Genomic DNA, 26918 nt, shown 5'->3' with positions numbered 1-26918 from the left:
TCTTTTGAAACTACTTTTGGTCAATGTCTCCATCTTGACGAAACTTCACAACCTTCTCAATAATGCATTTCGGATGTTTAGTGCTGTGATTATGATCAATAAAATGGCAATGCAGGTAATGTCTCGTCTGCTGGTGGCCATTTTGTTTTTACTCACTCTAATCCTTAACACTCTCTAGTCTCTGGCAGCATCTAAAATTGCATACTTCCCACTATATAGTAGCTTAGGTGATGTCTGAATTCACAGTAGCTACTCATAAAAGAGTAGGCAAAAAGTACCCTGATGACCTACTACTTCCGCTGAGATTCTGAAGTGTTCATTGACACTTTACTATCCCACAAGGCCACATGAGAGGATTTATGAATGGCAGTGAAGCAACATAAATGACACTGGTAGGTCACATGATAATGATAGCATGGCGAATTTATACATCCAGATTACATACTAGAACATACTTTTTTTTAGCAGTCATGAAGTCCCAAATCTCATACTCAAGAGCGTATGAGATTTGGGATGCAGACTCTGTTTTCCCAACAAACAGTAAAAAAAACCATGGACAAAATCAAGTGAGACCATTTGAAAAGTGCCCAAAACCTCTTTAAATCTATCCCTATAGCGAATCAGCTTAGGGTGGTTTAAGCAGGGTTTTAGTGCTCTCACCACCCCAATCCTCAACAAGCAATTTATGATTATTTTCTGCATGTTCCAATAGTCCTGCTGAAAAAGCATCCTAAATCAGCCCAAAATTGCAAGTTTAAATTAGTGGCGTTCAGCTGGTCAGCTAGTCTCCCAGCCTGATCTATCTAACCATGCGGAGAGACCAGCAAACCAGCTTAGTTTGGTTTAGACGGTTTTTATCAGCAGATAATAATTTATTGTAGCCTATGTCGTCACTAACAGAGAGTAATAATCTACTCGGTAAATCAAACTGATTAACATTAGCAGGGTATATACACCCACAGTCTCAGAGATGTAGTTGCGCTGTTTCGCCGCTGCTGAAGGGGGCGCTCTGACACTCTGTGCACCTCATGTCACTGTTTATGCGCAGACCTCGCCGATGCCACTTACTTCCGCCGGTTAGACAGCGAACAGATCTCTAAACTTACACTCCTGAAGAAACTTTTATACCGCATTGCACCTCCCTTTCAAACGTTTTTTCTCTTATGTTTTATTTTATGCGGGTATAGGTTGTCTTTTGTGTATGCTTGTACTCCCAGATAGTTAAAGCTGCACAGATATGAACATGAGAAGTGTTTAAATGAACGTCCAGGTAAGAGATGCATAACTTAATCAACTGCGTGTGTTTTGGTGCTTATACTGATGTTTTATTTTGATTAATTTTTAAAAGAGCTTATTTTAAGTATAATAAACCCGAAAAAGCAACAAGAGTCATAGCAGGAATATCTGTCTGTTTATTTATTTATTTTTATATAACGTTAGCCTAAAGTAATTTTGTAGGTAAGTTAGATCTGCTCTACTTGCTTTGCATTTATCAAGTTATTATGATCTCTTCCAATAACGTCTTAGTTTCTCATTAGCAATGGTACAGCTGTTATTATGGCTACCTTTCTGTCCATTTTTTGTATTATAAAAAGTATTTATATAAAACGATTATGCAGGGACATCTGGTTTGCCTTTATTAACTTGATTTCTTATTTGCTGTTGTAAAGTTGTCATCATGGTTGTCAAGTTGTCTATTTGTTTATAATTTTGCATCATAAAAAGTATTATATAAAGTAATTTTGTCGTGTGATCTGCCCTTTCTGCTTTTCATTTATTAACTTCATTATTAATCTCTTCCAATAATGTTTTAATTTCTCATTTGCATTGGTACAGCTGTTAGTATGGCTACCTACCAGCCTAATTGTTTATTATTAGTATTATATAAAACTATTTTGTAGAGAGATCTGCTCCCCTGCATTTATTAACTTGATTATTTAATTTCTCATTTACAGTGGTAACGCTGTTATTATGGCTGCTCACCGCAACACTACATTGGAGGATGGTTTCCCCACTCTGAAGCCGAGACGCATCCAGAACCAGAATGTGGTCTACAGGCTAGAGAGGCGTCGGATCTGCTCCGGTCCACTCGGGGCTCATTGGTACCGTGTGCGCTGTTTCCACCAGAACCTGTTCCCCAACTTCACAGTGGTGAACGTAGAGAAGCCACCCTGCTTCCTGCGCAAGTTCTCCCCTGACGGACGATGCTTTATTGCATTCTCCTCTGATCAAACTTCCTTGGAAATCTACGAGTACCAGGGATGCCAAGCCGCTGAAGATCTTCTCCAGGGTCAGGAGGGAGAAACGTTGGCCAATGGGAACGACCAGCGCTCCCTCAACATCAGAGGCAGACTCTTCGAACGCTTCTTCTCCCTGCTCCACGTCACCAACGTGGCCTCCAACGGTGAGCACTTGAATAGAGAGTGCAGTCTTTTCACTGACGACTGCCGCTATGTGATCGTCGGCTCTGCTGCCTACTTGCCAGAAGAACCTCATCCGCACTTTTTCGAGGTGTACAGAAACAACGAATCTGTGACACCAAACCCACGCTCACCTCTTGAAGACTACTCTCTGCACATCATAGACCTGCACACGGGCCGACTGTGTGATACACGCACCTTTAAGTGTGACAAAATCATCCTGTCACACAATCAAGGACTGTACCTGTACAGAAATATATTGGCTGTGCTTTCTGTGCAGCAACAGACCATTCATGTTTTCCAGGTAAGAGTAACTGCGTCTAAGACTTCACTGTACACCACAAATCTCTCAGAACTGTGTCTAATATGTTGTATTTGTATCTTATTTTTATTCCCTGTCTGTTCTCTATTGTTCATACAGAGAGAAAGAGAATTCTGATCTATCCACCCCTAAAATATCATTGACATAATTGTTTATCAAACATAATTTATTTTGTCAGACCATGGTGCCCAAGGGGGGCGACACAGGTTTGAATTTGGCTTGTCATTATTGCCAGTCCCATCACCCCATTTGTACCCATTGTTGATGCCAGATGTCAGAGGAGAATGGCCAGACTGGTTCGAGCTGATAGAAAGGCAACTGTAACTCAAATAATATATAAATATATATATATATATATATATATATATATATATAGCCATTTCTGTACATTTTGGACAAATAGAAATACCAAAAATGCTATTAAAGAGATAAGTACACTCACCTGCCACTTTATTAGTTACACCTTGCTGGTACCAGGTTGGACCACCTTTTGCCTTTAGAACTGCTTTAATTCTTTGTGGCATAGATTCAAGAAGGTGCTGGAAACATTCCTCTGAGATTTTGGTCCATATTGACATGATAGCATCACGCAGTTGCTGCAGATTTGTCGGCTGCACATCCATGGTACAGTCTCCCATTCCACCACATCCCAAATATGCTCTATTGGATTGATATCTTGAGACTGTGGAGGCCATTTGAGTTTAGTGAACTCATTGTCATATTCAAGAAACCAGTTTAAGATGATTTAAGCTTTGTGACATGGTGCTTTATCCTGCTGAAACTGGAAGTATCCATCAGTAGATGGGTGCACTTTGGTCATAAAGGGAAAGACATGGTCAGCAACAAATGTTTAGGTAGGCTGTGGCATTTAAAAGGTCAATGGGGCCCAAGAAAAGTAGGCATGCACACATATCTGTACCTCAATACACAGTATTCAGTTAGACCTTACTTTATTTGATGCAATTTGATTGCATCGTTGATGCAAGGCAGGATGGATCCATGCTTTCATGCTGTTTATGCCAAATTCTGACCCTACCATCTGAATGTTGCAGCAGAAATGGAGACTCATCAGACCAGGCAACGTTTTTCCAATCTTCTATTGTCCAATTTTGGTGAGCCCATGCAAAATGTAGCCTCAGTTTCCTGTTCTTAGCTGACAGGAGTGGTTTTCTTGAAGCTCATCTGCTTCAAGGTTCGACGTGTTGTGCGTTCAGAGATGCTCTTCTGCAGACCTCTGTTGTAATGTTATTTGAGTTACTGTTGCCTTTCTATCAGCTCGAACCAGTCTGGCCATTCTCCTCTGACATCTGGCATCAACAAGGCATTTTCGCCCACAGAACTTCTGATCACTGGGTATTTTCTCTATTTCAGACCTTTCTCTGTAAACCCTATACATAGTTGTGCGTGAAAATTCCTGTAGATCAGCAGTTTCTGAAATACTCAAAACAGCCTGTCTGGTACCAATAACGATGCCACATCGTTGCCAATTAAAGTCAATTAAATCACCTTTCTTCCCCATTCTGATGCTCAGTTTGAACTTCAGCAGATCGTCTTGACCATGTCTACGCCTATGTGCATTGAGTTGCTTGCTGCCATTTGCGTTGTTGAGCAGTTAAACAGGTGTACCCAATAAAGTGGCCGGTGAGTGTATGGATGCTTCTCAAATGGAAGGCTGCATATCTCGCCTGTTACGTCATCAGGCTCTGTGTAAAGCCATCTCAATTTGAAGGATACTTGCAAGGCAGTCTTCGTTTTGTGTCACATTTTAAAGAATGCATCATGTGTATCCTTCACGTCCATCAGTCACTCACAATTCTTTGCACACATTCCAGTTCACGAAAAAGAACCGACAGAAAATGAGTTCATTATGAAATGTAAGACAAAAACAATGTTTTTGTAGATGAAGGCATACATGTTATCTTTTATTTTGGTGTAATTAATCACTTAACACAAAACTGCCATAATGTCAGCCAATTGAACACCACACACAGTTGTCATTCACTGTATTGCATTAAAAGTATTTTTCACAAATTGAGTTTTAATAGTATTTTCGTGCCATGACTATCGGGGTAGAAACGTGTGACATAGCCATGCATTGACAATTGCACATTTATTTTGTCAGACCATGTTGCTCAGACGGGCGACAGGTTTCAACCCAGTTTGGTATGTTTGACTGGTCCAATCCATTCTCCATCATTTTCTGTCATTTCTCTACTGTTTGTACAAATAAAAATGGGAAATAAAGTGCCCCCCCCCCTTTTATTACTATTGACCCAAAATATTGAACTATATTAATTTTCGATCCTTCCTCCTGCCCAGGTGACACCAGAAGGAACCTTCCTTGACGTGCGCACCATCGGCCGTTTTTGTTACGAGGATGACCTGCTGACGCTGTCTGCGGTTTACTCCGAGGCCCAGGCTGAAGGCCAGCCCGGTTTCTCCCGCCTTTATAAGGAGAAAACCATAAACTCTTTGAAGCACCGTCTCCTGGTGTACCTGTGGAGGAGGGCAGAGCAGGACGGCAGTGCCACGGCCAAGCGGCGGTTCTTTCAATTCTTCGATCAGCTCAGGCAGCTGCGCATGTGGAAGATGCAGCTCCTGGACGAACATCACCTGTTCATCAAGTACACCAGCGAAGATGTAGTCACACTGAGGGTCACCGACCCCTCGCAGGTAAAAAACAAAACAAAAAACACATGCACTAGAGTAACCAGAGACTGAATCAGATATGCCCTTGCTGGCGTCATCGCTTAATCTTTGCTAGTGTAAGATAATGGCCCGGTTTCACAGACAGGACTTAGATTAAGCCAGGATTAAGCCTTAGTTCAATTAGGACATTTAAGTAGCTTTTATAAACTTGCCTTAGAGAGAAACATTACTGGTGAGCATCTTGATACAAAACAGTGGCACTGATATATTTTAAGATTTGTCAGTGTAAGTTGCTTTCAGTTAAGACAACTCAAACATGCATTTTAGTCTGGGACTAGCTTAAGCCTTGTCTGTAAAACTATAATGTTTGTCATCGTTTTGTTGAGAATTTCTAAACGGGTGGGATTTGTGTTTAGTCATGTTTGGTGGATCGGTTGTGTAGTCGATAGTTTCTATGAAAAAGGAAACCATCGATGTGTAAACTACCGTCTCAATTCTCCTCTCCTCTTCATTTTTAGCCCTCTTTCTTCGTGGTTTACAATATGCTAACCACCGAGGTTATTGCAGTTTTCGAGAACACTTCTGACAAACTTCTGGAGCTTTTTGAAAACTTCTGCGACCTCTTCCGTAACGCCACACTCCACAGCGAGGCTGTGCAGTTCCCCTGCTCTGCTTCCAGCAACAACTTTGCCCGGCAGGTACAACGCAGGTGAGATATATCAAGCATTGCCAAATTCACAAGCCACAATTTGATGGTCGAGCAAGAGGAGGCCGGCCTCACTTTTTCTAACAAAAGGCCTTCACAATGACTCAGTATAAATGTGCAGCTCTACATATTGGGTGAGAACTCGCTCATGCTGACACCTATTGATATCAAAAACTTTAATTATGTCTCAAATGCAGGCTGCTTTAAAAAGTTTCTGAAACTTTGAGAAAAACCCTTTAGTGAGGCAGGCAGACTTTTGTTTGTACACTACCATTCAAAAGTTTTGGTGTTAGTTAGATTTTGGTTTGTGTTTGTTTCTGAAAGAAACAAAAGAGACTTATGCTCACCAAGGCTGCATATTGTGAAATATTATCACAATTTAATTAACCATTTTCTATTAAAATGTATTTAAGGGTGTATTCACACCTGCCTTGTTTGGTTCGATTGAATCTAACTCTAGTTCGTTTCCCCCCTTGGTGCGGACCTTTTGGGCAGGTGTGAATACAGCAATCGAACTCGGGTGCGGACCAAACAACCGAACCGAGACCCAGCTGAAGAGGTGGTCTCGGTACGGTTCCAAACGAACTCTGGTACGGTTCGTTTATGGTGTGAACATGAACCGACCCAATTGCAGGAAAGCACTGCGCCTTTGAGTTAACAGGCTTCCGTAGTCGGAGATTTTGGCATAATGGTTTGTGTAATTGTTGTTCAAGAGAATTCCATTCCGGCGCGCTGTCTGGCCACACGATACTGTTGCGCGTCGTGTGTGCATCATTGGAATGGAATGAATGAATGAATGAGTGTGTGCATCAGGACATTCACATACAGAGCGTTCTCTTTAGTCTAATCGCGCATAGATGCAAAAAAAGCTTTTGCAGTTCATATAATGTAACGATAGTTACAATACAAGGATGACGCTGCGTTAAACTGGACAAACTTAATCGCAAGCGTTAACATTGACAGCACTTGTTAGCAGTATATACAATAAGAATCTCATTATTTGAATGTGTGAACATAGCCCCTCTCTATGAATGAAAACGTTATACCTCATCCGTCTTCTGCGCAGTTTCTTCATATTGCGTTTGTACAGAATAACACAAAATTAGTAAAATAACAAATATTGCAGTACGAAATATCTCCATGCTGAGCCTTTTTTGCACTTCCTGATTTCCCTACTTGAGAATCCTTGTCCAATGAATGGACGACCTTAGCACACCTGTGGTTTTGTTTTCAAATTTTGGTTCACTTCCAAAAAGAGCAGTGTGAAAGCGAACCGTACCAAAAAAAAAAAAAAAAAAGATTTGGTCCGGACCAAAGCAAGTGAACTATCGGACTTTCCTGGTGTGAATACACCCTTAAAATCTAATTTATTCCTGTGATGCAAAGCTGAATTTTCAGTATCATTACTCCAGTCTTCAGTGTCACATGATCGTTCAGAAATTATTCTAATTTGCTGATTTAGTGGTCAAAAAACATTATTGAAATCAATTGTTCTGCTTAATATTTTGTGGAAACTGTGATACAATTTTTATTTGAAATAGCAATTTTCTGCAACATTATAAATGTCACTTTACAGTCACTGACTTTAGATCAATATATCGCATCCTTGCTGAAAAAATAACATTTTCTTTAAAAAAAAACTGACCCGACAGCAACAGTTGTGTACATCGTGTTCACCAGACATTTTTTGTTCAAATTATTGCTGACAAAAGTATTTATCAAAACTAAATTAATTTTGTTACCTATCATATCTTGTAATTGTGTATAAATTACAAGTAATAAAAATAAGTAATAAAATGTGTATAAACTTGTAATAATCTTGTAATATTTCCCCTCCCCCTACCAAGGTGACAAGCTCTCTCTTCCATTTTGATCCAAGGTTTTTTTCCTAAGCAGCTGTTTCTTGGTTTCTATTTGTTTGCCATTACATTTGGTAGCACCGCCCACACTGAAGGGGTTTTGCTGTTTAACTCTTTGCCTGCCAGCTTAAAAAAAAAAGAAAAGTTGCCAGCCACCAGCAGTTTTTAAAAAATTTTGGCCCCCAGAATATTATTTTGTATTAATATCTGAACATTCCATTTCTCAAAAGAAAGAACAGACCCTCTGCTTTTAAACAAACAAACAAATAAAAAACCGTTTTATTCTAGCTTTCTTTTTTTAATCAACACTTGAATGTGGGTAATTTTCATAAAAAAAAGCAACAATTTGAGCAAAAAGCTGAGAAAATCATGTTTTTGCCAAAGACTACGTCTGGATGGGATTCAGAACGAGGATCAAATCACAGATGGAGTAGATCGAGTCCATCAACACCCCCAAAGCTTGCACAGTCCTATAGCCGTCCTTGGTCGACATTTCATTCAGTAACGTCAGGCAGTTTTGATTTATATGCTGTTTAATGTTGGTGATCGCGTTATTTTACAAATGCATATGATTACATATGAGAGAGCTTGTTTCTGCGTCATCTTCGCCTGTTTTGATCAGCATATTCAGTACTCGTTCAGAAGATGCGTAATAGCGCCCCCTACCGCATAACAGTGAAAACACGAATACCCGGAAAAAAATTCCATGTTTGACGGGGAAAGAGTTAATTAATGAGTTAATTAATGTGAGTTCCTTAGTCTGCACATTATTTATGGACTGGTTTGTTTGTGCGCAGGTTCAAAGACACCATCGTGAATGCCAAATACGGAGGGCACACAGAAGCGGTCAGAAGGCTTCTCGGTCAGCTGCCCATCAGTGCTCAGTCCTACAGCAGTAGCCCGTATCTGGATCTTTCCCTCTTCAGCTACGATGACAAGTGGGTGTCTGTCATGGAGCGGCCAAAGACCTGTGGCGATCATCCCATACGGTACCCCTAAGCTCTTAAGAGTCCCTTCTGTTAAGCAGTACAGTCGTGGACTTTTTATTGAAATATTATTTAAAAAACATTTTGTGGTTACTTTTTACTTTTAAAGCATTCCTGAATATTAAGTTTGATTTTATCCTTAAATGTAGACATACGCACAGTCTAAAGATTGTTGACAAAGACAGTGAATTGCAGAAGAGACCAGAATGTACGCCCACTTTCCCAGTATAGTGAAAAATGAGGCCCAGCGTGAGGTCTACATCAACTTCCTTGTTAAATCTTGAAACACTGATGTGTAGTTTCATGCCATGACAGGCGATATTTAAAACACTTCCTGAGAGCTCTCAAAAATTTCAAACTGACAAATGTTACCATAATTTTCTGACGGTTCGCTTATGCTGTAAAATACACGGGTTTCTTGCTGTCGCCATGCCATTTGCCATCATAATAAACTGGCACTGCTTTTTTCCCCTCCTGCAGGTTCTATGCGAGGGACTCTGGATTGCTGAAATTTAAGATCCAGGCAGGCCTGCTGGGCAGACCCATTAACCACGCTGTCAGGAGACTGGTCGCGTTCACCTTCCATCCCTTCGAGCCCTTTGCCATCTCTGTGCAGCGCACCAACGCCGAATACGTTGTCAACTTTCACATGCGCCACGGATGCGTATGATATTGCATGTGTGAGTACAGATGTGTGATTTGAGAGACTCAGATTTTTTTTCTTTTTTTTTTTTATACATCATTTTTTATATTAAAGTTTTATTTATTACAAATGTGATGTCTTTTATGCACTTACACTAAATGTTTTTATATATTTGATTTTTTTTTTACTAAGTCTACTAAGCAGTGTGCAAAATAAAATTTCTAATATTTAAATTATAGTATTGTATTGTCTTTTCTCGCTGAAAGTGAAAGGTTATTGTCAAAACAGATGACAGAACATTAAGATATTCACAGTTGACATTCATCTACTGGCATTTTTAAATGGCTGAGAAAGTATAGAATATGCTAATGCCCCCTTTTAGCAGTTTTCCCCCTCAAAAGCCTAATGAAAGAGTTCAGCTTCCATTACCTAGCCAGCTCCCACAGTCGACCAGCATTAACAAAAAAAAAAAAAAACGGAGGTTGGTTCGAAGCACACACCACCACACCAACACTAATGCCACAATAACAACAAAAACTAATTCTGAAAATGATTCATTATAGCCAGTTTACTAAGTGAGAAGCTTCCCTGTGGGAATACGATTGTTCAGATGATAGAGCAGAGGTTGAAGAAAATGCATCTGTTTTAACAAGCACTTCAGCGCTGATTGAAGGACAATTTTCAATACGGGAGATTGTGACCGCTTTAAAACGGCTGTGTTGTGAAGTCCCCCCCCCCCCCTTCATAATGAAGAAAAACAATTAGAACTAATAAATCGAACACGTAAATCCCAGGCGACTCATGTTTGGAGTCGCTTGTCTCGGTGGGAAATGACTATGTCAAATCTCCCCCCACCAGTCTAAAAGCTTTCTTTTCTTGAAGTTCCCCAGAGTGCCATTTTTTTTTTTGAGTGGACCCCTAAGTGCAACTACTGTAAGTGTAATCATTCTCTCAAGGCTTTATGAATACGAATCCCTGATATCCCGCTAGTTACTGACAGAAATTTCCCGTCCGGCGAGATGACCGCGTTCTTGTAGGTGCTCCAGGCACGGTTGTGCACGGGGCCCCTGAACGCAGGAATGAATGCTTTTAGCCGTGGACCGGATTGAAAAGTGTGATCCTAGGGTCCGGCGTGGGCGGGAGTGGGATGGTGTCGACTGTGCTTCGTAGGGCTTCTCTCTCATTTAATTCATCTGTAATGGTGCTGCCGCGGTACGGAACAAAAAAATCTTACCAGGGTTATAATTTCCCTGCGCAATCAGTTCAGTTTTGCGCTGCATGGAGAAAAAAAAAAGGGGTGGGGGGGGGGGATGGATGGAGAGAAAGAAAGGTGAAACGCACGGAACACTTGATTGAGGAGAAAATTAAGTGAAACGTTGTGAATTGTGATTGCATTATTCAACGTTTTCCATCGCATTCTTCCTCCTTTTGTGTCTCTATTATGCGTCGCGTTGACCTGTCCCCATCGCAAATGATCCACATTGCTCCGGGTATGAGAGAATTAATTAGATAAAGAGAGAGAAGAACTAAAACATTTACCACAACAGAATTGGTTGCCGACAGAGATGTTATGCCATGCTCTTTCAGTCCGACCTCGTCGCGAGCTTTAATAGCTGTCATTGTTGTGGCTGCCTGCGCTGTTAGAAAGAGACAGTGCGTCTTTCATTGCAGTCTTTATCGCTCTGGTTTAAAAGGTGTTACTGAACCCGAACCATCCATCATGGGCGCACTTTGTAGAACATGGGATATCTGTGTTGTCAATTGAAAATCGTGCTTTTTCTCCTCCAACCTAGCGACTTATTAGAAGAAACATTTAAAGTAGCTTGACATTTCAACTTGCTTCCTGGGTTTTTATAGAGGCTCTTCCACATGTGAAGTTGCGGAGCTCATTGCATAGGTCACTTGTCTTCCTCCCTAGGTGTTATTCTTCTCTTAACTTGTCACAAAGCCTTTTACGATATACAATTACAATCCCTTTTAGTCTACTTTGAAGTTAGTTAGAGTTAGTTGCCGTATTTAGCAGTTTAAAACTTACAATGACTGGCTGGTTCTCACTTCTGAATGACTTTAATTTATACAATTTCTTTTCATTGAAATGTACAGATTGTCTACTCTAGGTAATGGCATAAAACAAAAATGGTAGTTAGAATTTCAGTTCCGCATAATTTTAGCATGCTTGTACTTTAACAATACTAATGTTGACAAATCAACTGAGCTGACTGTTAGTGCACTCTTAAAATTCTCCAATAGAGAAGTTGTCTTAAGGGCTGCGTTTCAGTTACTAGAATGTCTGATATATTTTTACATTCATTTATGACTTGATTTTTTTTAAAGACTATTGTATAAATTAAAACAGGATTGGATTTTTTTTTTAGTTTTGACTTGTAGATTAATCCATACAAATTAAAATAGCGGTTTGGTAAACAAGTGAACACAACACGGGCATACATTCAGACAAAACTTGTACCTTTTACATTTTTGTTGTCTAATTATTGTTTTCTTCCTCAGAAGCCTTTAATAGGCTGTTAAATGGCACGTTCCAGTGTGACAACTTACCCCATACAGTGTGCCTTTTTTTTTTTTTTTGGGTCAATAACGCAGGATTTTTAAAATTGTTATTTATGTGTCTATTTAAAAATCCACCTAGCTTCGGTCTCTCGTATATATACATAATTTTTAATATGTATCTTTAATCAATTTTACATGCATTTTATGATTGCCTATTTGTCTTGAATTAGCAGTGCCCGTAGCCCTTGAAACGACACAGGTGGCAGTTATTTGATGGCCCTGCAACACTTCCACTTTTTATAAGTACAGACTCTTCAAACTCGTAATCAGGCGCACTTATTTTGTGTTAATTAGGTCTGTACAAATGGCAGAAACCTAGCATGCGGAGAGAGTGCGGGTCACCTGAAAAACTTCATCTGGGTTTATTCGGCCGCCTAATTAGGTGTCCAGCTGCTTGCCGGTCGGCCAGCTTGGAGATCACGTCCAATCAGACGGCCAAGTAAATCCAGGGCCACTGAGCTGGGGTAACGTGTGATATCCTGCCTCCCTCAGTGACATGCTGACTGGGGTTAACCTGTGAAGAGGCAGCAGGTGCTGTGGGATTAAGTGTCCGCCCTGCTTCTGGTTACACAAGCTAATTGAACACATTCTGACGACCTCTGGACACCTGGGGAAAGCCTCTGGACATGAGAGTGGGAGGGATCGGGCTCCAACCGTGTGTGGTTTGAGAAAAAAGTATACTGACCCCTATTGTAAAAAAAAGAGAGAGGAAGAAAATACAATGCAGTTTGCTTTTTGCGCTTGCACAAAAAGATAAAAAAACATGCATTCTATTCACTGGACACAACGATTTAAAAATAAATTGGTTACACTTTATTTTACAGTACGTGCACTTACAGTGTACTTACCTTAGAAAGTACTGGGTAATATAAGGTAATGGGGTTAAGGTTAGGTTTAGGGGGAGGTTCAGGGTTAGTAGCCTACCTAGTTATTACCCAGTTAGTGTAATAAGTACTTAGTATGTACATGGGGAGCAGGACTCTAAAATAAAGTGCTGACAATAAATTAGACACATTTTAGGTTTTGAGTCTAAAAGACTCAACGAATTCTCATATTAAATCCAGTCTTTCTTGCACCGCTTTTTGGCAGTGATGAAAGTACTGTCCATTGTACAGAAAAATAAGTTACATAAGCTGTAAATGTACGTTTACAGTCCATATTGAATGTGAACGAGCAAAAGACGGTGTACCGTGAACACGAACACAATCATACAGCATGACGAAGTCACGAAGAAATTACTCATAATCCGGTGTTGTGGCAAATTCTGCCCCCCCCCCCCCCCCCCTCCCCCCCTCCTAGTATTAATAGGTTTAAGATTACTTGTAGGGGAGGGGTTAGGATTAGGGGTGGGGTTAGGATTAGGCAATCAGATACTGACTTGTCAGGGAGTCGAAATTCGGCACAACACTGGTTCTTATTAGTAGATCAAACATGCACCGGTCAAACAGCGTAATCCGATTCACGAACAAATGATATTTATGAGCCACTGATTTGTTCAACAGACTAACAAACTCACGAGTTACCAGTTTAACCCTCATTTTATGTTACGGGTCGATTTGTCCCGAAATGACAGGTTATTTTTTCTTAACATTTTGTGACCTTTTCTAACTTTCAGTAGCCTACAATTTTTTTGGGCACAGCACCAAACTTTCCACTAGATGACATCCAGGCTCCACTGGTGACCATATTAGGACACACCCTAGGGCTGCACAATTAATCGAATTTGTAATCGCGATTACAATTATGGATGCCACAATGATGTAATCGTTCAAAGGCACAATTACAAAAAGTCCACTTACATTTTTCTGTGTGCTTAAGATGTGTTTTTTCTTTCTTTCTACAGCTTATCTTAAGGGTCTTTTCCCCAGTGTTTTAATTTTAGATAGTGTAACATTATAATACTTTTTACTTTGGTTTGGTTTCTTTAATTTTTATATTTGTCATTTGAGGCTTAATGCTATATAAAAGCAATGAAAATTTTTCAGGAGGAGTTTTCAGTTGGTTTATTTTGATATAACAATGTGGCATGCAGTCGCTTCAAACAATGGCATAAAGCTGTTCAAAATATCATTCAATGTAAATTTTGATCGCAATTACAATTTCAAGGCAATAATCGACAATTATGATTTTTTTGTCATAATCGTGCAGCCCTAACACACCCATTTCCATATATGGTTTGAGCGATTGCAATCATATATTTCCATAATATTTATGAAGTAGACATCCTATTCAGTAGTGGTTTGCCCAGTAATGTTAATATTTGATTTGAATTCAACCTCTAAAACCCACATAAAAACATACAGAAAGAACCAGGGCGTGCATTACGGTTTGCCAACACATCACAAATGAAGAAAAATTCGTTATCTATCTATTGCTCTGTCATTTCTTTTGAAAATCAGTCACCAAATATGAAAACTAGAGTCTGAAAGCTTTTAAATGATAGTTTGACAAGATTACTTAACACTAAGATATTATTGTTAAAAATGTGTAATCGCCCCAGATGTGTGGGGGAGGAGCCATCTTAAAAATAGTGCTTAAAAACATTATTAATCATAAATTCAGATATTTATTCTTTGTAATGTATGCAAAGTATTATTAAAAGTGAATCATTTTGAACTGATTCTGTTTTTTTTTTTTCATAGTGTGATTTTTGGGGAATTATTGGATCCAAATGGGGTCAATTTGACCCAACAAGATTATGGAGAATTCGAACATAACATGAGGGTTAAATCAGTTTGCCGAATCCTTCACTGAATAAATTGAACTGCATTGCTTTCAGCAATGGTTCGTGAAACTACTGAAATGCATATAAAATGTTTCATATAGGCTATACAAACATTTAATGCAAAAAAGAATTGTTTCCCAGTAAAACATTACAAATGTATGGATGTATCAGGCCTATCAGATTATCAGTGATGTATCAATTATATGAAGAGAGGCTGGCATGTTTAGTAACGGTGTCTGTATCTGTTAATAAAGAATGTTGCAGATCTGTTAGCTTCAAACTGGGTAAAAGGTTTCAAATATGGTCAATGTTTGAATTAACGGTGAGTGGGCAGTACAAATAGCAACAGAAATTCATGTGTCAGTCAGTTGCTTTAGTGAAACATTAACCTGAGGTTAATTATGAGAGGTCATGGACCATATGTTAGTGTTTGCAGCATTCATGTTGTTATCAATCTTTATGATAAGGCGGAAATGCACTGCTGGCCTGACCTTGGTTACTATGGTTACGATGTGTACGTTGTTGTAGCCGCTAGCAGCTGTGTCCCAATTCAATTGCTGCATTCTTTGAAGGAAGCATACTTCAAAGGCCGGACCAAGCGTTGTTAGCTCTTTCCCCGCTAGCGGGTTTTTTTTTTTTTAGTTGCCAGCCACCGCCAGCATTTTTGAGAATTTTTGCTAAATTTTCATGTTACCCAGAATATTGTGTAGTATAAATATCTGAACATCATATAGCCTATCAAAAGAAAGCCTTTGTCGCGCCGCTGTGATGCAATCGGCCTTCGAAAGTTCCAGCCTCTGAATTGGGACGCAGCTGCTGTCTGCCTGGTAACCCAGTTCTTGCTAATTACTGTTGTCTTGGCAACAAGGTGCCCAGTGTAATCTGGACAAAATGGGTAACAATCTGCAACAAATGTATGTATTCATTAGAAGAATTCAGCCGCTTCCCTCTGACGTTCCTTCGGCAAAACAAGACTACATTTCAATCTGCGCATTTGGGGTTAGAATAAAGTGAGATAACACACCTGACCTTACAAGATCACACTTATTTCAGCGCAACCTCGACTATGGGCTGCCGGCCACCTGTTAGACAGCAGTGTAATATGAAACGGAAAGGGCCTGCTCTGGTGTAGCATCGTGTGTTATCGTGTAATTCAATAGAGAGGACCTACACTGATTTTCACCGGAGTGAGATGTGCACATCAACATTCAGAGGAGACAATGAGTCTAATGTGCGTGTTTAGTCCAATAATTCACCTAATTTAATTCTGCAGTAACTCTTTGTATAATGTACAAAACTGTACCTTATAAAACTGCAGCATAAATGTCAATAATGCACTTTAAGGAAATTTTAATGTGAATATTTTGTATTCTTTATATACGCTGCTGATGTAAAAATGGACCCAACATTATAAAAAAAAGCTGATAATATATACAATATGCAATCTTTTCCAAAAAATGAAAGCAAATAAGGACTCCAACATGACAAAAAGCAGCATACAAGCATCATAAAACTGGCTACTTGTGCACTATGGCCTATTCCAAGTTCACATCCTCACTTTTATAAGTTTTTGTTGTTGTAATTTTTTAGCTTGATAGACCTAGTCTTGTTTTGCTTTAATAAAAAAAAAAAAAAAAAAACTTTTTTTGTGTTTGACAGAAGAAAGTCATTCAGGGTTGAAACAATATGAGGGTGAGTAAATAGTCATTTTAAATATTTTAGGGGTGAACTATTGCTTTACAATAGTGCTGTCAAATCGATTAATCGTGATTAATTGCATCTAACATAAAAGTTTATAAATATATATTTGTGTATACAGTACATATATGATTACAAACTTTTATATTAGATGCGATTAATCGCGATTAATCGATTTGACAGCACTATTTTAAAATAAAGATTTCTGTACTGTAGCTACAATGTGTTTAAAGGTACATGGTGGATTCTTTCTATCGTCCCTCTCTTTCTATCTTTGTCCCATCAAAACAAACCGATTAAATCATTAGGCTTACAATGCAGCATGGCAAAAACAAGGTTTGAACACACATTTTTACTCAGTAATTCATTCCTGAAAAAAAAAAACACTGCACTGTATACATTTTCATTGCTCACTCACAATTTTTGTAAATTAGCCCAAATTTCCTCATTTAATTTGACTCTTCTGTATGGGATGCTATTAAACATTTAGCTCTGCAAATCCGCTTAGTTTAAAAACATTTCCGAGAAACTGTAGCTTAGGAAAAAGCGAAATCCTTCTCCAGAGATCATTTAGTGGGCATTGAGTTTTAAAACCGACCATGTGCGTAAGGAGTTTGTGTTTCTGTTTTCTCTTGAGTGTGAATTCATGTGTGTCTTATACAAGTAATTTATACAGAGTCATGAGATGCATACATCAAAACCATAGTCATTTCTCACCCATATTCTGATCCAGAAACATTTGCATTCAGCACCAACTCAAAATAATCTCAGTGTATTGCAGACAATTTAAAACGGCAGTTTTGATGTGTGCTTTCTGTTGAACTCTTTAAATTTAGATTGCTTTGGCCAAATCTGGGTCCATAATGCTTACATAAAAGAATGTTTAGTACGTCATTCATTCTTAATTTGTGAAACAAATCCATAATGCTTTGTTCTTGCAAATGTTTTGTGTATGCCATTACTATCCTCGCTTCTAATCAACGAACATATGCCTTAGCTTAATAGGTCCTTCGCCTACCTCTTAACAAAGCGTGCGGCGGTCGCTGTGCAAATGTTTAAATATATTTCTAAATAAGTTGCCTTGCTCTCCATTTCCATTTGCAGCCTTCTTCAAACCTTTTCACTGAGACATATTGTGCCTGATTAGTTTCTTCTGAAGTACCTCACATCCTTGCTACGCCCTTAATGCTGTCAGCAGCCATCGAAGACCTCGCTGCACGGTGGAAATGATCATTCCTCCATTACCAAGGCTCTACTATTTTTAACTGGGGAATGAAACCTTCTAACCTTTCCCTGTTCACTCCTCAGCACATGTCTGAAAGGTAACTGCCCCAATAATGCACCGCGACATGTGTCAGGTGCGCTAACCGAGGCCTGCGCTCCAAGAAATCAAGGTAATTTGATAGTTCTCTGTTAGAGTATGCAGAGTGAAGAGCACTTATAATAGTGTTACATTCATTGTTCCTGCTTTAAAAATGCACACAAGGTCATAGTTGGAGCTAATGAGCCCATACGAATTGGATGATATTATTTTTCGAAATGCTGGAAACATGGTTAAGTGGGATAATAGCACAAACGGCTTCTGCGTGTGCTTCCATTTTTATAGATGAACGACTAACTAAACAAATAAACAACACTGGAGTCAAGTTAAGTCAACATGCCGGCAAAAATAGTTTTGAATCTGCAAAACACTGCCTCTGTTCTTGTTTGTTTTCCAGATACATTAAGCTTCAATTCAACTGGCATATACACATATGGTAAGGTATTATATCCATATTTGGTTCATGACATTGTGTTATATTATAGTTATATTCTTTATTTTATATTACAGTTTATTATATTATATTACTTTATATTTATATTATATACATGTATTACTTATATTATATTATATATGTCACTCTGAGTTTGGTCAAATAGAAAGAATTAAGAATGTGAACGGAGCAGAATGAATGACAGAAATTTTCGCTCACACACACTTTCCCGCTTTTTCACCGTATTTTGTGTAAAAAATAGGCTTTTTTTTTTTTTTTTTTTGCTGTGAGAATATTGTTCGTTTTGAAAAGTATACAGAGTGTACAAATCTGTCTGTGTTGCTTTTATTTACCCACCTCAAACAGTATCGTAAACCAAGAGAAATCCATCTTTGCATCATATTCTGGCCACTTTTATATCCCCAAATGCTGGCACAATATTTGGACCTCATGTCTTGAACACTCTGTCAACATTTAATATCATCCAATGTAGACTTTTCCTTCATATGACCAATATTGATTGAGAATTGCAGTTTATTTTCTATGAGCACCTCGAGGGTCAATTGTTCAAAAATCCTGCAAGGAGACGGAAAACCCTGCAAAACACTCAATAAAATGAAACTTTTGTTGAGGCGGAAAAAGAAACCGAACAAGCCTAAATATTGACTAAATATATTTGACTAGGGCTTGCTGTTCCTTGGATTTTGTCCAGCTGTACGGGAGCTTCAAGCCGGCTGTGAATTGCGAATGAAGGTCTGCATGCTAGTGCATGTCCAGGGTGTTGTAGTGAGGGTAGGACTGACTTAATTTCCTTTCCAGTCGCCACATCGGATTTGGCGTTAACAACTGAGAGAGAGAGAGTTGTAGAGAAAGATGCAAGGAAGAAAGCCGGAAGGAAGGATAGAAAACAAAAAGTAGGATGGAGGAAAAAAAGAGAAAGTAGGCAGGTCAAGAAGAATGTGAGAAGACAACACAAAACAAAAGGAAAACAGTAAGAAGGAAAGAAAAGGAAGGAAGGCAAGCAGGAGGAAAGAAAGACAAAGAAAGTTCAACAGGAAAAAAGACACTAGGAAGGAAGAAAAACCAAAAGTAGGAAAGAGGAAGGGGAAAAAGGAAGGGAGGCTTGAAGGAGAAAAGGAAGACAAATTAGGAAGACAAAGTAAGTTGCAAGGCGAAGGAAGATAAAATAAAGTAGGAAGGAAGGAAATAAAATAAAAGGAAAACAAAAAAGTAGGAAGGATGAGGGGGAAAAGGAAGGAAAGCAAGAAGGAAAAGAAAAAGTAGGAAGAAAGAAAGAACGTTGCAAGGGGGAAGGAAGGAAACAAAAGGAAAACAAGAGGAAGGTGGAAGGAATGACGACAGAATGTTGCACAGAGGATGGAAGAAAACAAAAGGAAAACAAAGACCGAGATAAAGCAAGACGACAGAAAGTAAGTTACAAGAGGAAGGAAGGAAAATAAGTAATCAGTGCAATAATGTTGGAAGAGGGAAAATAATGGAAGAGGGGAAAAATAAGAGGGACAACAACTCTTGCTTCCCTGCAGAAAACCAAACCAGCCTGGTCTGGTTAACCGGTCTCTCATCCCGACCAAGCTAGTTTTCAGCTATTTTTCTAACCTAACCAGCAGAACAAAACCCATCGAAAACGGCTTAGCTTAACCATCTTGGCCGCCAGGCAGGGAGACCAGTACAGTAGGATTTTTAGGACCATAAAAGTTACCAAATTTTGTCTAATTAAATGTAGGATAATAATCTGCATTCAATTAATCTGGAAACCCATAAAAACCCTCTCAGTGGATAGGAAGAAAACCGCGGAGAACGATCGCGCAACACGTACCCGAGACTGCATGTCGCTATCGGAACATAATCTAAAATTACGCAGCGAAGCATTAGCATACTCATGCACTGGAGCAAAATGCACTGATTATGTTTTACTTTACACTGATGACCGAGATGTATTCATCTGCTACGACCACTGCTTTGTGTGTCTGCATGTTCATCCAGGGGAAAAGGGAGGGGGGAGGGATACGTAATAATCATCCTCCCTAGATTAAATGGAGGCCATTAGACAGATATTAGGGGAACAATTGGGAGTATTGGGCCAGGCTGTCCGCTAGCGCACTTCACTACGATCAACGAGTGAGTCACGGCTCGGGCTAATGGTTTATCAGCCGTGTAGACACTGGACTGTAGCGGGGCTGCGGAGGGCAGCGCACCGGGAGGCCTGGGCGCTGATATTTTATCGGCCTACATGTTTCCGGCTTCTGTTCCCTCGGATCCTCTCCCGGCATTACCGGGAAAAAGTCATTACCGCTGTAATTATTTTCAAGAAGATGTACTACTTGAAAAATATCAGCGATTTGCTTTCTTTGATAAATACTACAACATACAGGGGGGTTGTTTTGCTGCACTTTGCACCATGTGCTTTTTTTCTTTTTGGTGAGGTTGTCATGTTATTTTCCAGGGTAGGCTATGTCCATTTAGAAGTAGGATGTTTTACCGCGTTTGCGTCCACGCGGTAATTGGTCGTAATTAAGGACATGCAAGCCCACAAAAAGGATGAGTGCGGTACTCATTGTGAGGTAGAGGCATTTTTGAAGCCGAACGTGTGGGCTGGTTCTGTCAGAGAGGCACAAGGCAAACAAAGCTGCTCGGTCATGTCTGAGAGCGCCATGAATAATCTCTGATTGAGCCCAATTATCACAGCAGACAAATCTGACAGAAACAGAAGCGGAGGAAAAATAAGTAAGACCTATTAATATTTGCAAAAAAAATCGCGAGTGAAAAAAAAAAATCGTCAGAGGAAGGTTCGCGCCAAAAGAGAACAGGCGAAACAATATGTTGCCGAAAGATCCAAAGGCGAAATTAGACCACCTTGTGTCAACACACAAAATAAAAGGAGGCACCTGTTTATAATAGTCACCTCCCTGGAAGAAGCTTATTTCTCCTGATGGGAGTCGGGACCCCTACTGATGAGAAGAGACCCGACTAATCTTTATGTGACCTGTCCCTAGCCGCGGGGGACGGGCAGAACACAACGCGTGCCCGGCGGTACAATAGGCACATGGAGACTCATATTGACAGTTTGCGGTCGGTGGTATCGTTTTGCTCCACGGGACGGCATAATCACATTATGGATGAAAGTGAAGCGTTGTCTGTATAAATAGGCATCGAGTCAGGTGGGTTTTTACCCCGGTGAGCCTCTGTGCCGAAAAGTAGGGTGGAAGTCATTTAGTTATGACTAGTGCAGTGCTGCCACCATGTGGTGAGTGCGCATATGTGAACACGTGCATCTTTTATATTAACGACATGCTGATCCTGTTTAAAAGGATCTAGGGAAGAAAAATAACACCTGCCTTTTCTTTTTCAGAGTATCTGAGCAGGTTCCCCATGGATTCGTGAAGTCTTTTGTCACTTGCCGTCAGTCAGTCAAAGAAAGCACACGTACATATTCCATGGCAATGCCTTTCTCCATTAAACCAGAGGAGGGCAGTGCTTTAATCACAGTAAGTGTTCTTTAATAATGTAGGCTACAATACAAGCCCCCGTTTTCTGTCTGGAGCTCTTAGATTCTTAAATTTATTTTAATGTTTTTTTTTCTACAATGTGATTTCTGGTAGCCTATCAGATTGACTCCAAAAAGAATGTTACTAAAAAGTGCATAATTATTTTCTATATAGAGATTTGATAAAAAAAAAACTGCCTATTTGGCTTTGATTAGGTCAGAGGATATAATTATGATAATTTAATGATAAATTAGAGATTTCATTTTAAATTACTATTATTATTTTTACATGAACATCATTGTCTCTTAGACTAGACCCAAATGTTAATATAAGGGCTTAAACTTTCATATTATATTAATAATTTCATATACACAATTTTTTTCTTAAGCGCAGCTGTATTTACAGTAAAAACACAACAATGGATGCTTGTCTTGACCAAATAGGCTACAAGAAGACAAATGCCTATGGGAAATGGATAAAAAAGCAATCTCTCTCCGTCATATCCAATTAATGTTTATATAATTTTGCCCACATGAGCCAGACTAATGATTCAAGTTATTGATTTCTCTGTCTACTTTTAGGGAAACCTTCTCCAGAGGACGAGATCTGGGAGTTTATCCTCAAACGCAGAATAACACCACGCTGTGTCAGGTATTTTTAGCTGAAACACATGCATTTGCTTGCAGTTGGACAGGTTTTGAATGTATTTCTGACTTATATTTATGTCTAAAAAAACTACCTTCCTATGTAATGTTTGCTTTATAATGTTATCTTTAATGCACTCGCACATCTTGTTTAGACATGGTATACAGCAGATCTATTAAATAATGATAACATTACAAATAATTAGGAACTTAGCAAATTAACAATTTGTAATAAAAAAAACAGTGCTCATTGTTATAAAGCAACTAACAATACTTAGCTTTTCATTATTCTATGTGTGCTGTATAAACTAAAGTGTGAGCCAATATTTATTGTTTGCAAGCAATATTAAACACATGCTTAAGACAGTTTATTCAGCATTAAATGCTTTAATTGGAATAATTCCTAAGCTGACATGAGGTCTATTGGAAATGCGCAAGAAGGGAGCTACAATTACACATAAATAAATATTCCTGACAGTGCTGACACAATGGCTCTCAATGTGCATTAACTATAATCCCCACAGTTCCTGCTGTTTGACCATTTAATAAAACTCAATTAAATGTAGTCGGTCATAGAGCTTTTGTTTGGAGATCTGCTGCTCAAGAGTCAGTCTAGTGGTAACACACCAGAAGCCCAAACAAAAGGAATTAAATTCTCATTCATGGATGTTACATAAGCACCCAATTGAATATGTATCCTATCTCAAGGTCTATTTGATGCACAACAACAAACAATCAAAAGCTTTCAGCCAATGACAGCGCCCCCGTGTGGTTTTAAGTGTCAGTCTTACGAAATGACAAGTATTAGTGAAACAGTTGTGTTTTACTTTAAGCTTCAAAAATGCTACTGTCAGCATTCAATCAAAGTGGAACAGAAGCATTTACACATCACACATCTATTTCACCGACTGCACTGTGATTTTGTGCAATATTTAGCGTTTATGCAATCAGATTAATTATTCATGAGTTTGAATTTGGCTGCAACTGTCTTTCTGTATCTTACCACAAGATGGCAATAGTTAGCTTTCTAAAAGCTTGAGCAGTATTTGAATATTTCATCATGACCACAGTAGAATAGAGAGAGAGTGACTCAGACTTGCAATGATTTCACAAATATGAGAAGAAAAAGAGAAACATGTATGTCTTATCTCCAGGAGTCAAATTTAATGTACACCATTCATAGTCTAAAATAATCACTGCATGCTCATATATTGACCCATGTGGCCTCTGACTAAGGTCAATATGTAAATTATTGTGAATGAAAATAAGGCTGTCCATAAGTACAATCTTAGGGGTGAATTTATATACAGTTAAACCCTTTAAATGCAGCAAAAACACATATGCAAACATACAGTTTTAACCATGGTGCTAAATGCTGAAAAAGCCCTGATCAAATTAAGACATTGGCATTCTTTTCAGTGCAAAACACACCACCTTTTTATGTGAATTGGGGTTATTAGATGATTTGTTTTCACCATTTTTTCTTTTTTCTGTGTTACCTGATTTGTATAACAAACAGCGTGTTCAAATGTCTGATTTTCCCAACTGATGTCTAGTATTTTGTCGGAAAGCCGTATTTTCAATGTGTTGTGGGCTGAACGCTTCACCAAGGTACATAACAGTATAACCGAATGAACTAATCAGTCAAACTAACCCTAATTGAGGTCCATGGTGTGATTAATGTAACGTTTGTGGTGGGTGGTATTAAGTGCTTGATATGAGTTCATATTTTGACACTATTGAAATCACAGGAAATGAACAGCATTGCGTATTTATTTGCACGTGCCTCTGTCTAAACAACTCCTCCTCTCTGCAGGAGTCGGGTCTGAAACATTGTCATGAATCAGAGGGGACGGAGATGTTGTCCAACCTATGGAAGGAAAACAGAGAGGGAGAAAATGAAAGAGAAACAGAGGGCATCGTGCTTCTCACAAGCTGACAATTCCACCGACTCTGTCAGACAGCAGTTGACTGCTACTCTGCTATTCCTGTTCGAGGGATGAACCCACTCTGCCTTGTTGGCACAGATATTTTTAGCCTTGGCGTTTGGCAGAGAGACCAGCACTAAGAGTGATGGGGCCACACAGGCCTCCAACGGCAAAAGGGCAGCAGTGGGAAGAAGAGGGCGGAGGCGGGCAAGGTCACATGGGCCACCGGAGACGAGAGAGTGGAGAATGAGGTGATGAGATCTGGTGATTGAGTCTTGTGAAATCTGTCTTTGACAGACTGCTTCTTATACCTGTGAAAGGTATGGGATTTTCTTAAATTTTCAATTATGTAGGCAAAATCACAACTAAAATGATCGGAAATGCAGAATTTGTATTTTACTTCTCTGTTTCACTGTTTTCTTAGTACAATGTTTTTCTCATCTTTAACATCTGTTTGCTATCACAGGACTGCCAAAACAGCCTAAACCCTTCACAGTGTATTGCCTCATCTTTTTTTTTTTTTTTGCAGACTCTGTATGCCCGGATTGTATAATGGCTCCTCCTCAGTTACTGATAGACTTCTTTTCCTGCCTTTTAGCTCTCTTCCCAGCAGGTCTCTTTCTTAGATCCAGCTGTGTGTGTGCCGCACTCTGCGGAAAGCACTAACATATTCCCTTTGTTAGCCGTACTGTACCTCCACAATTTGTCTCCGCATGGATGACCTTGACTGCTCCAATCTTAAAATAGACCCTGCACACAGGTGTTTTTTTATCACTTCCTCAAGACTTTATTATCACATGCAGGTTTTCTTTCTATAAATGGAAGATCTGAATCTTACGCTATCAACCGTCTCCTGCCAAGTCAAAGCAATCTGTCGTTTGGCATCCGGTTCTGCAGACTACTTGTTGCTATGTGAACGTTTTAAGGCTTTATGTTTTGGAAAGTCACATTTCTGGAATAAATTTTCTGATCACCTAGTTTGTACTATAAATACTACTATACATTTGTAGGCCTATATATTAAGAAGATAAACGTTCAGTTGATATCCAAAACAGTGATTGAAATAGTTTTTGCACTGATATATTTGACAACTTCATTTTGTTTTCCTGGCTCTACTGGAAATTAAACCAAATGATGCAACATTTTTCTCCTATTCAGATGCAACTGCAGCCAGCAACAGGGCATTTTGTTGGCAGATTAGCATCTATTTATGTTGTCATGCTGGGTAGCCCTGTCCACAATGAGATCTCAATGGTCAAAATGTAAATGTAGACAGTATCAAAAAATACTTGGTAACACTTTATTCCGCTGTAGTTTCGGTTGTAGCAGGGCGATGAGTTTATTGTAGCAGGGCGATGGGTACTTTGAATTTGAATGAACAAGTGCTATGTCTCGTGTGCACCCGGACCATAGTGGTAACAGAGGAGCGGCAAATTTGAATTTGTCTGTGTCAGAGTCAGCGCCAAACTGCCGCCAGATTAGGTCTCCTTCTTTACACCCCTTTAGACATTATGTTGACTAACGTTGCAGCTACAGGTCAACCAACTCTCATTAGAGTATTAGTAGACTGTCTGCTTAATATTTGCTAACACTTTATTGTGATGGTCCCCCAATAGACCCTAACCACTACTAACCCTACCCTCGGTACAGTCTACTATGTAGGTGCAATGTTACTTATAGTCAAAAGAATGTGTAACCTAATACTTAGCAAACATGAAATTAACCAATAAGTGCTAGCAAACTGCTAACAGAGAAGATTGGTTTGAAAAAAATATATATATGTAGCCTAATGCAATTAACAAATGATAGCAAGCTGCTAACAGTGAAAAAGATCAAGTAATAGGCTACTTAGCTAAATGGAGTATAGATGATAACAGAGCAAAGCAGATTGAAATATAGATAGGCAACAAAATTAACAAGAGCAGTGCTTGCAGCTGCTGACAGAGCAAAATAGATCTAAAATTTAAGCTAACACCTATAGAAGTGCTAGTTTTTAAAAGAAAACCTGACTAAAAAATACACAGCTAATGTATGAAATTAACAAACAGTGCTAGCAAGCTGCTAACAGACTGAAAAACTGAGTAATACTTAGCTAATATTTGAAATCAAGAATAGGCCTAGATGCTAGAAAACTGCTTAGCTAACAAATTATACTGAAATTAATAATAGGCTAAGTGTGAGCAAGCTGATAACAGAGTGTAAAGATTGAGTAATACTTAGCTAGTAAGCTACATGAAATCAAGAATAGACATGCTAGCATGCTGCTAACAGCAGAGCAGACTGGAAAATAGATAACAAACCAAATTAACAACAGAAGTGGTAACAAGTTACTGACAGAGCAAAAGAGAGCCTAAATACTTAGCTAACTAGAAGTAGGCCTACTAGCTAACAGAAAATCGGATTTAAAAAAAGCTACTAAAAATAAATGAACAGTAACTGTTAGCATGTGAAAAGAGTGAGTAATAGCTAATATATGAAAACAAAATATGTGCTAGCAAGCTGTTAACAGA

The 26918-nt window shown here is 39.1% G+C and overlaps 1 protein-coding gene and 1 long non-coding RNA gene across 4 annotated transcripts in view; one reads left to right on the top strand and one right to left on the bottom strand.

Moving 5' to 3' along the window:
• Window positions 1–26918, bottom strand: part of LOC130085194 (uncharacterized) — a 239956-nt gene that overhangs the window by 113704 nt on the left and 99334 nt on the right. The gene's annotated exons all lie outside the window — the stretch shown is intronic.
• det1 (DET1 partner of COP1 E3 ubiquitin ligase) lies at window positions 1039–25385 on the top strand. Of its 3 annotated transcripts, XR_008807116.1 has the most exons (8): window positions 1039–1270; window positions 1956–2724; window positions 5062–5415; window positions 5910–6100; window positions 8754–8945; window positions 9423–9622; window positions 22418–22487; window positions 24297–25385. XR_008807116.1 is itself a non-coding variant. In XM_056250811.1 (7 exons), the coding sequence occupies exons 2-6, from the start codon at window positions 1972–1974 to the stop codon at window positions 9610–9612; spliced, it is 1680 nt and encodes a 559-aa protein (XP_056106786.1). In that variant the 5' UTR covers window positions 1039–1270; window positions 1956–1971; the 3' UTR covers window positions 9613–9622; window positions 21701–21817. The 3 variants fall into 3 exon arrangements, 2 of the variants coding, with proteins under 2 accessions (XP_056106786.1, XP_056106784.1); XM_056250811.1 differs by lacking the exons at window positions 22418–22487; window positions 24297–25385 and adding an exon at window positions 21701–21817; XM_056250809.1 differs by lacking the exons at window positions 22418–22487; window positions 24297–25385 and having other exon boundaries at window positions 9423–9818.

The sequence above is a fragment of the Rhinichthys klamathensis genome, unplaced genomic scaffold (assembly GCF_029890125.1).
Source record: "Rhinichthys klamathensis goyatoka isolate OS25496 unplaced genomic scaffold, OSU_Roscu_1.1 h1tg000076l_1, whole genome shotgun sequence".
Taxonomy (NCBI): domain Eukaryota; kingdom Metazoa; phylum Chordata; class Actinopteri; order Cypriniformes; family Leuciscidae; genus Rhinichthys; species Rhinichthys klamathensis.
The sequence above is the reverse complement of the archived record's forward strand: the minus strand, read 5'-3'. Positions and strand labels throughout refer to the sequence as shown.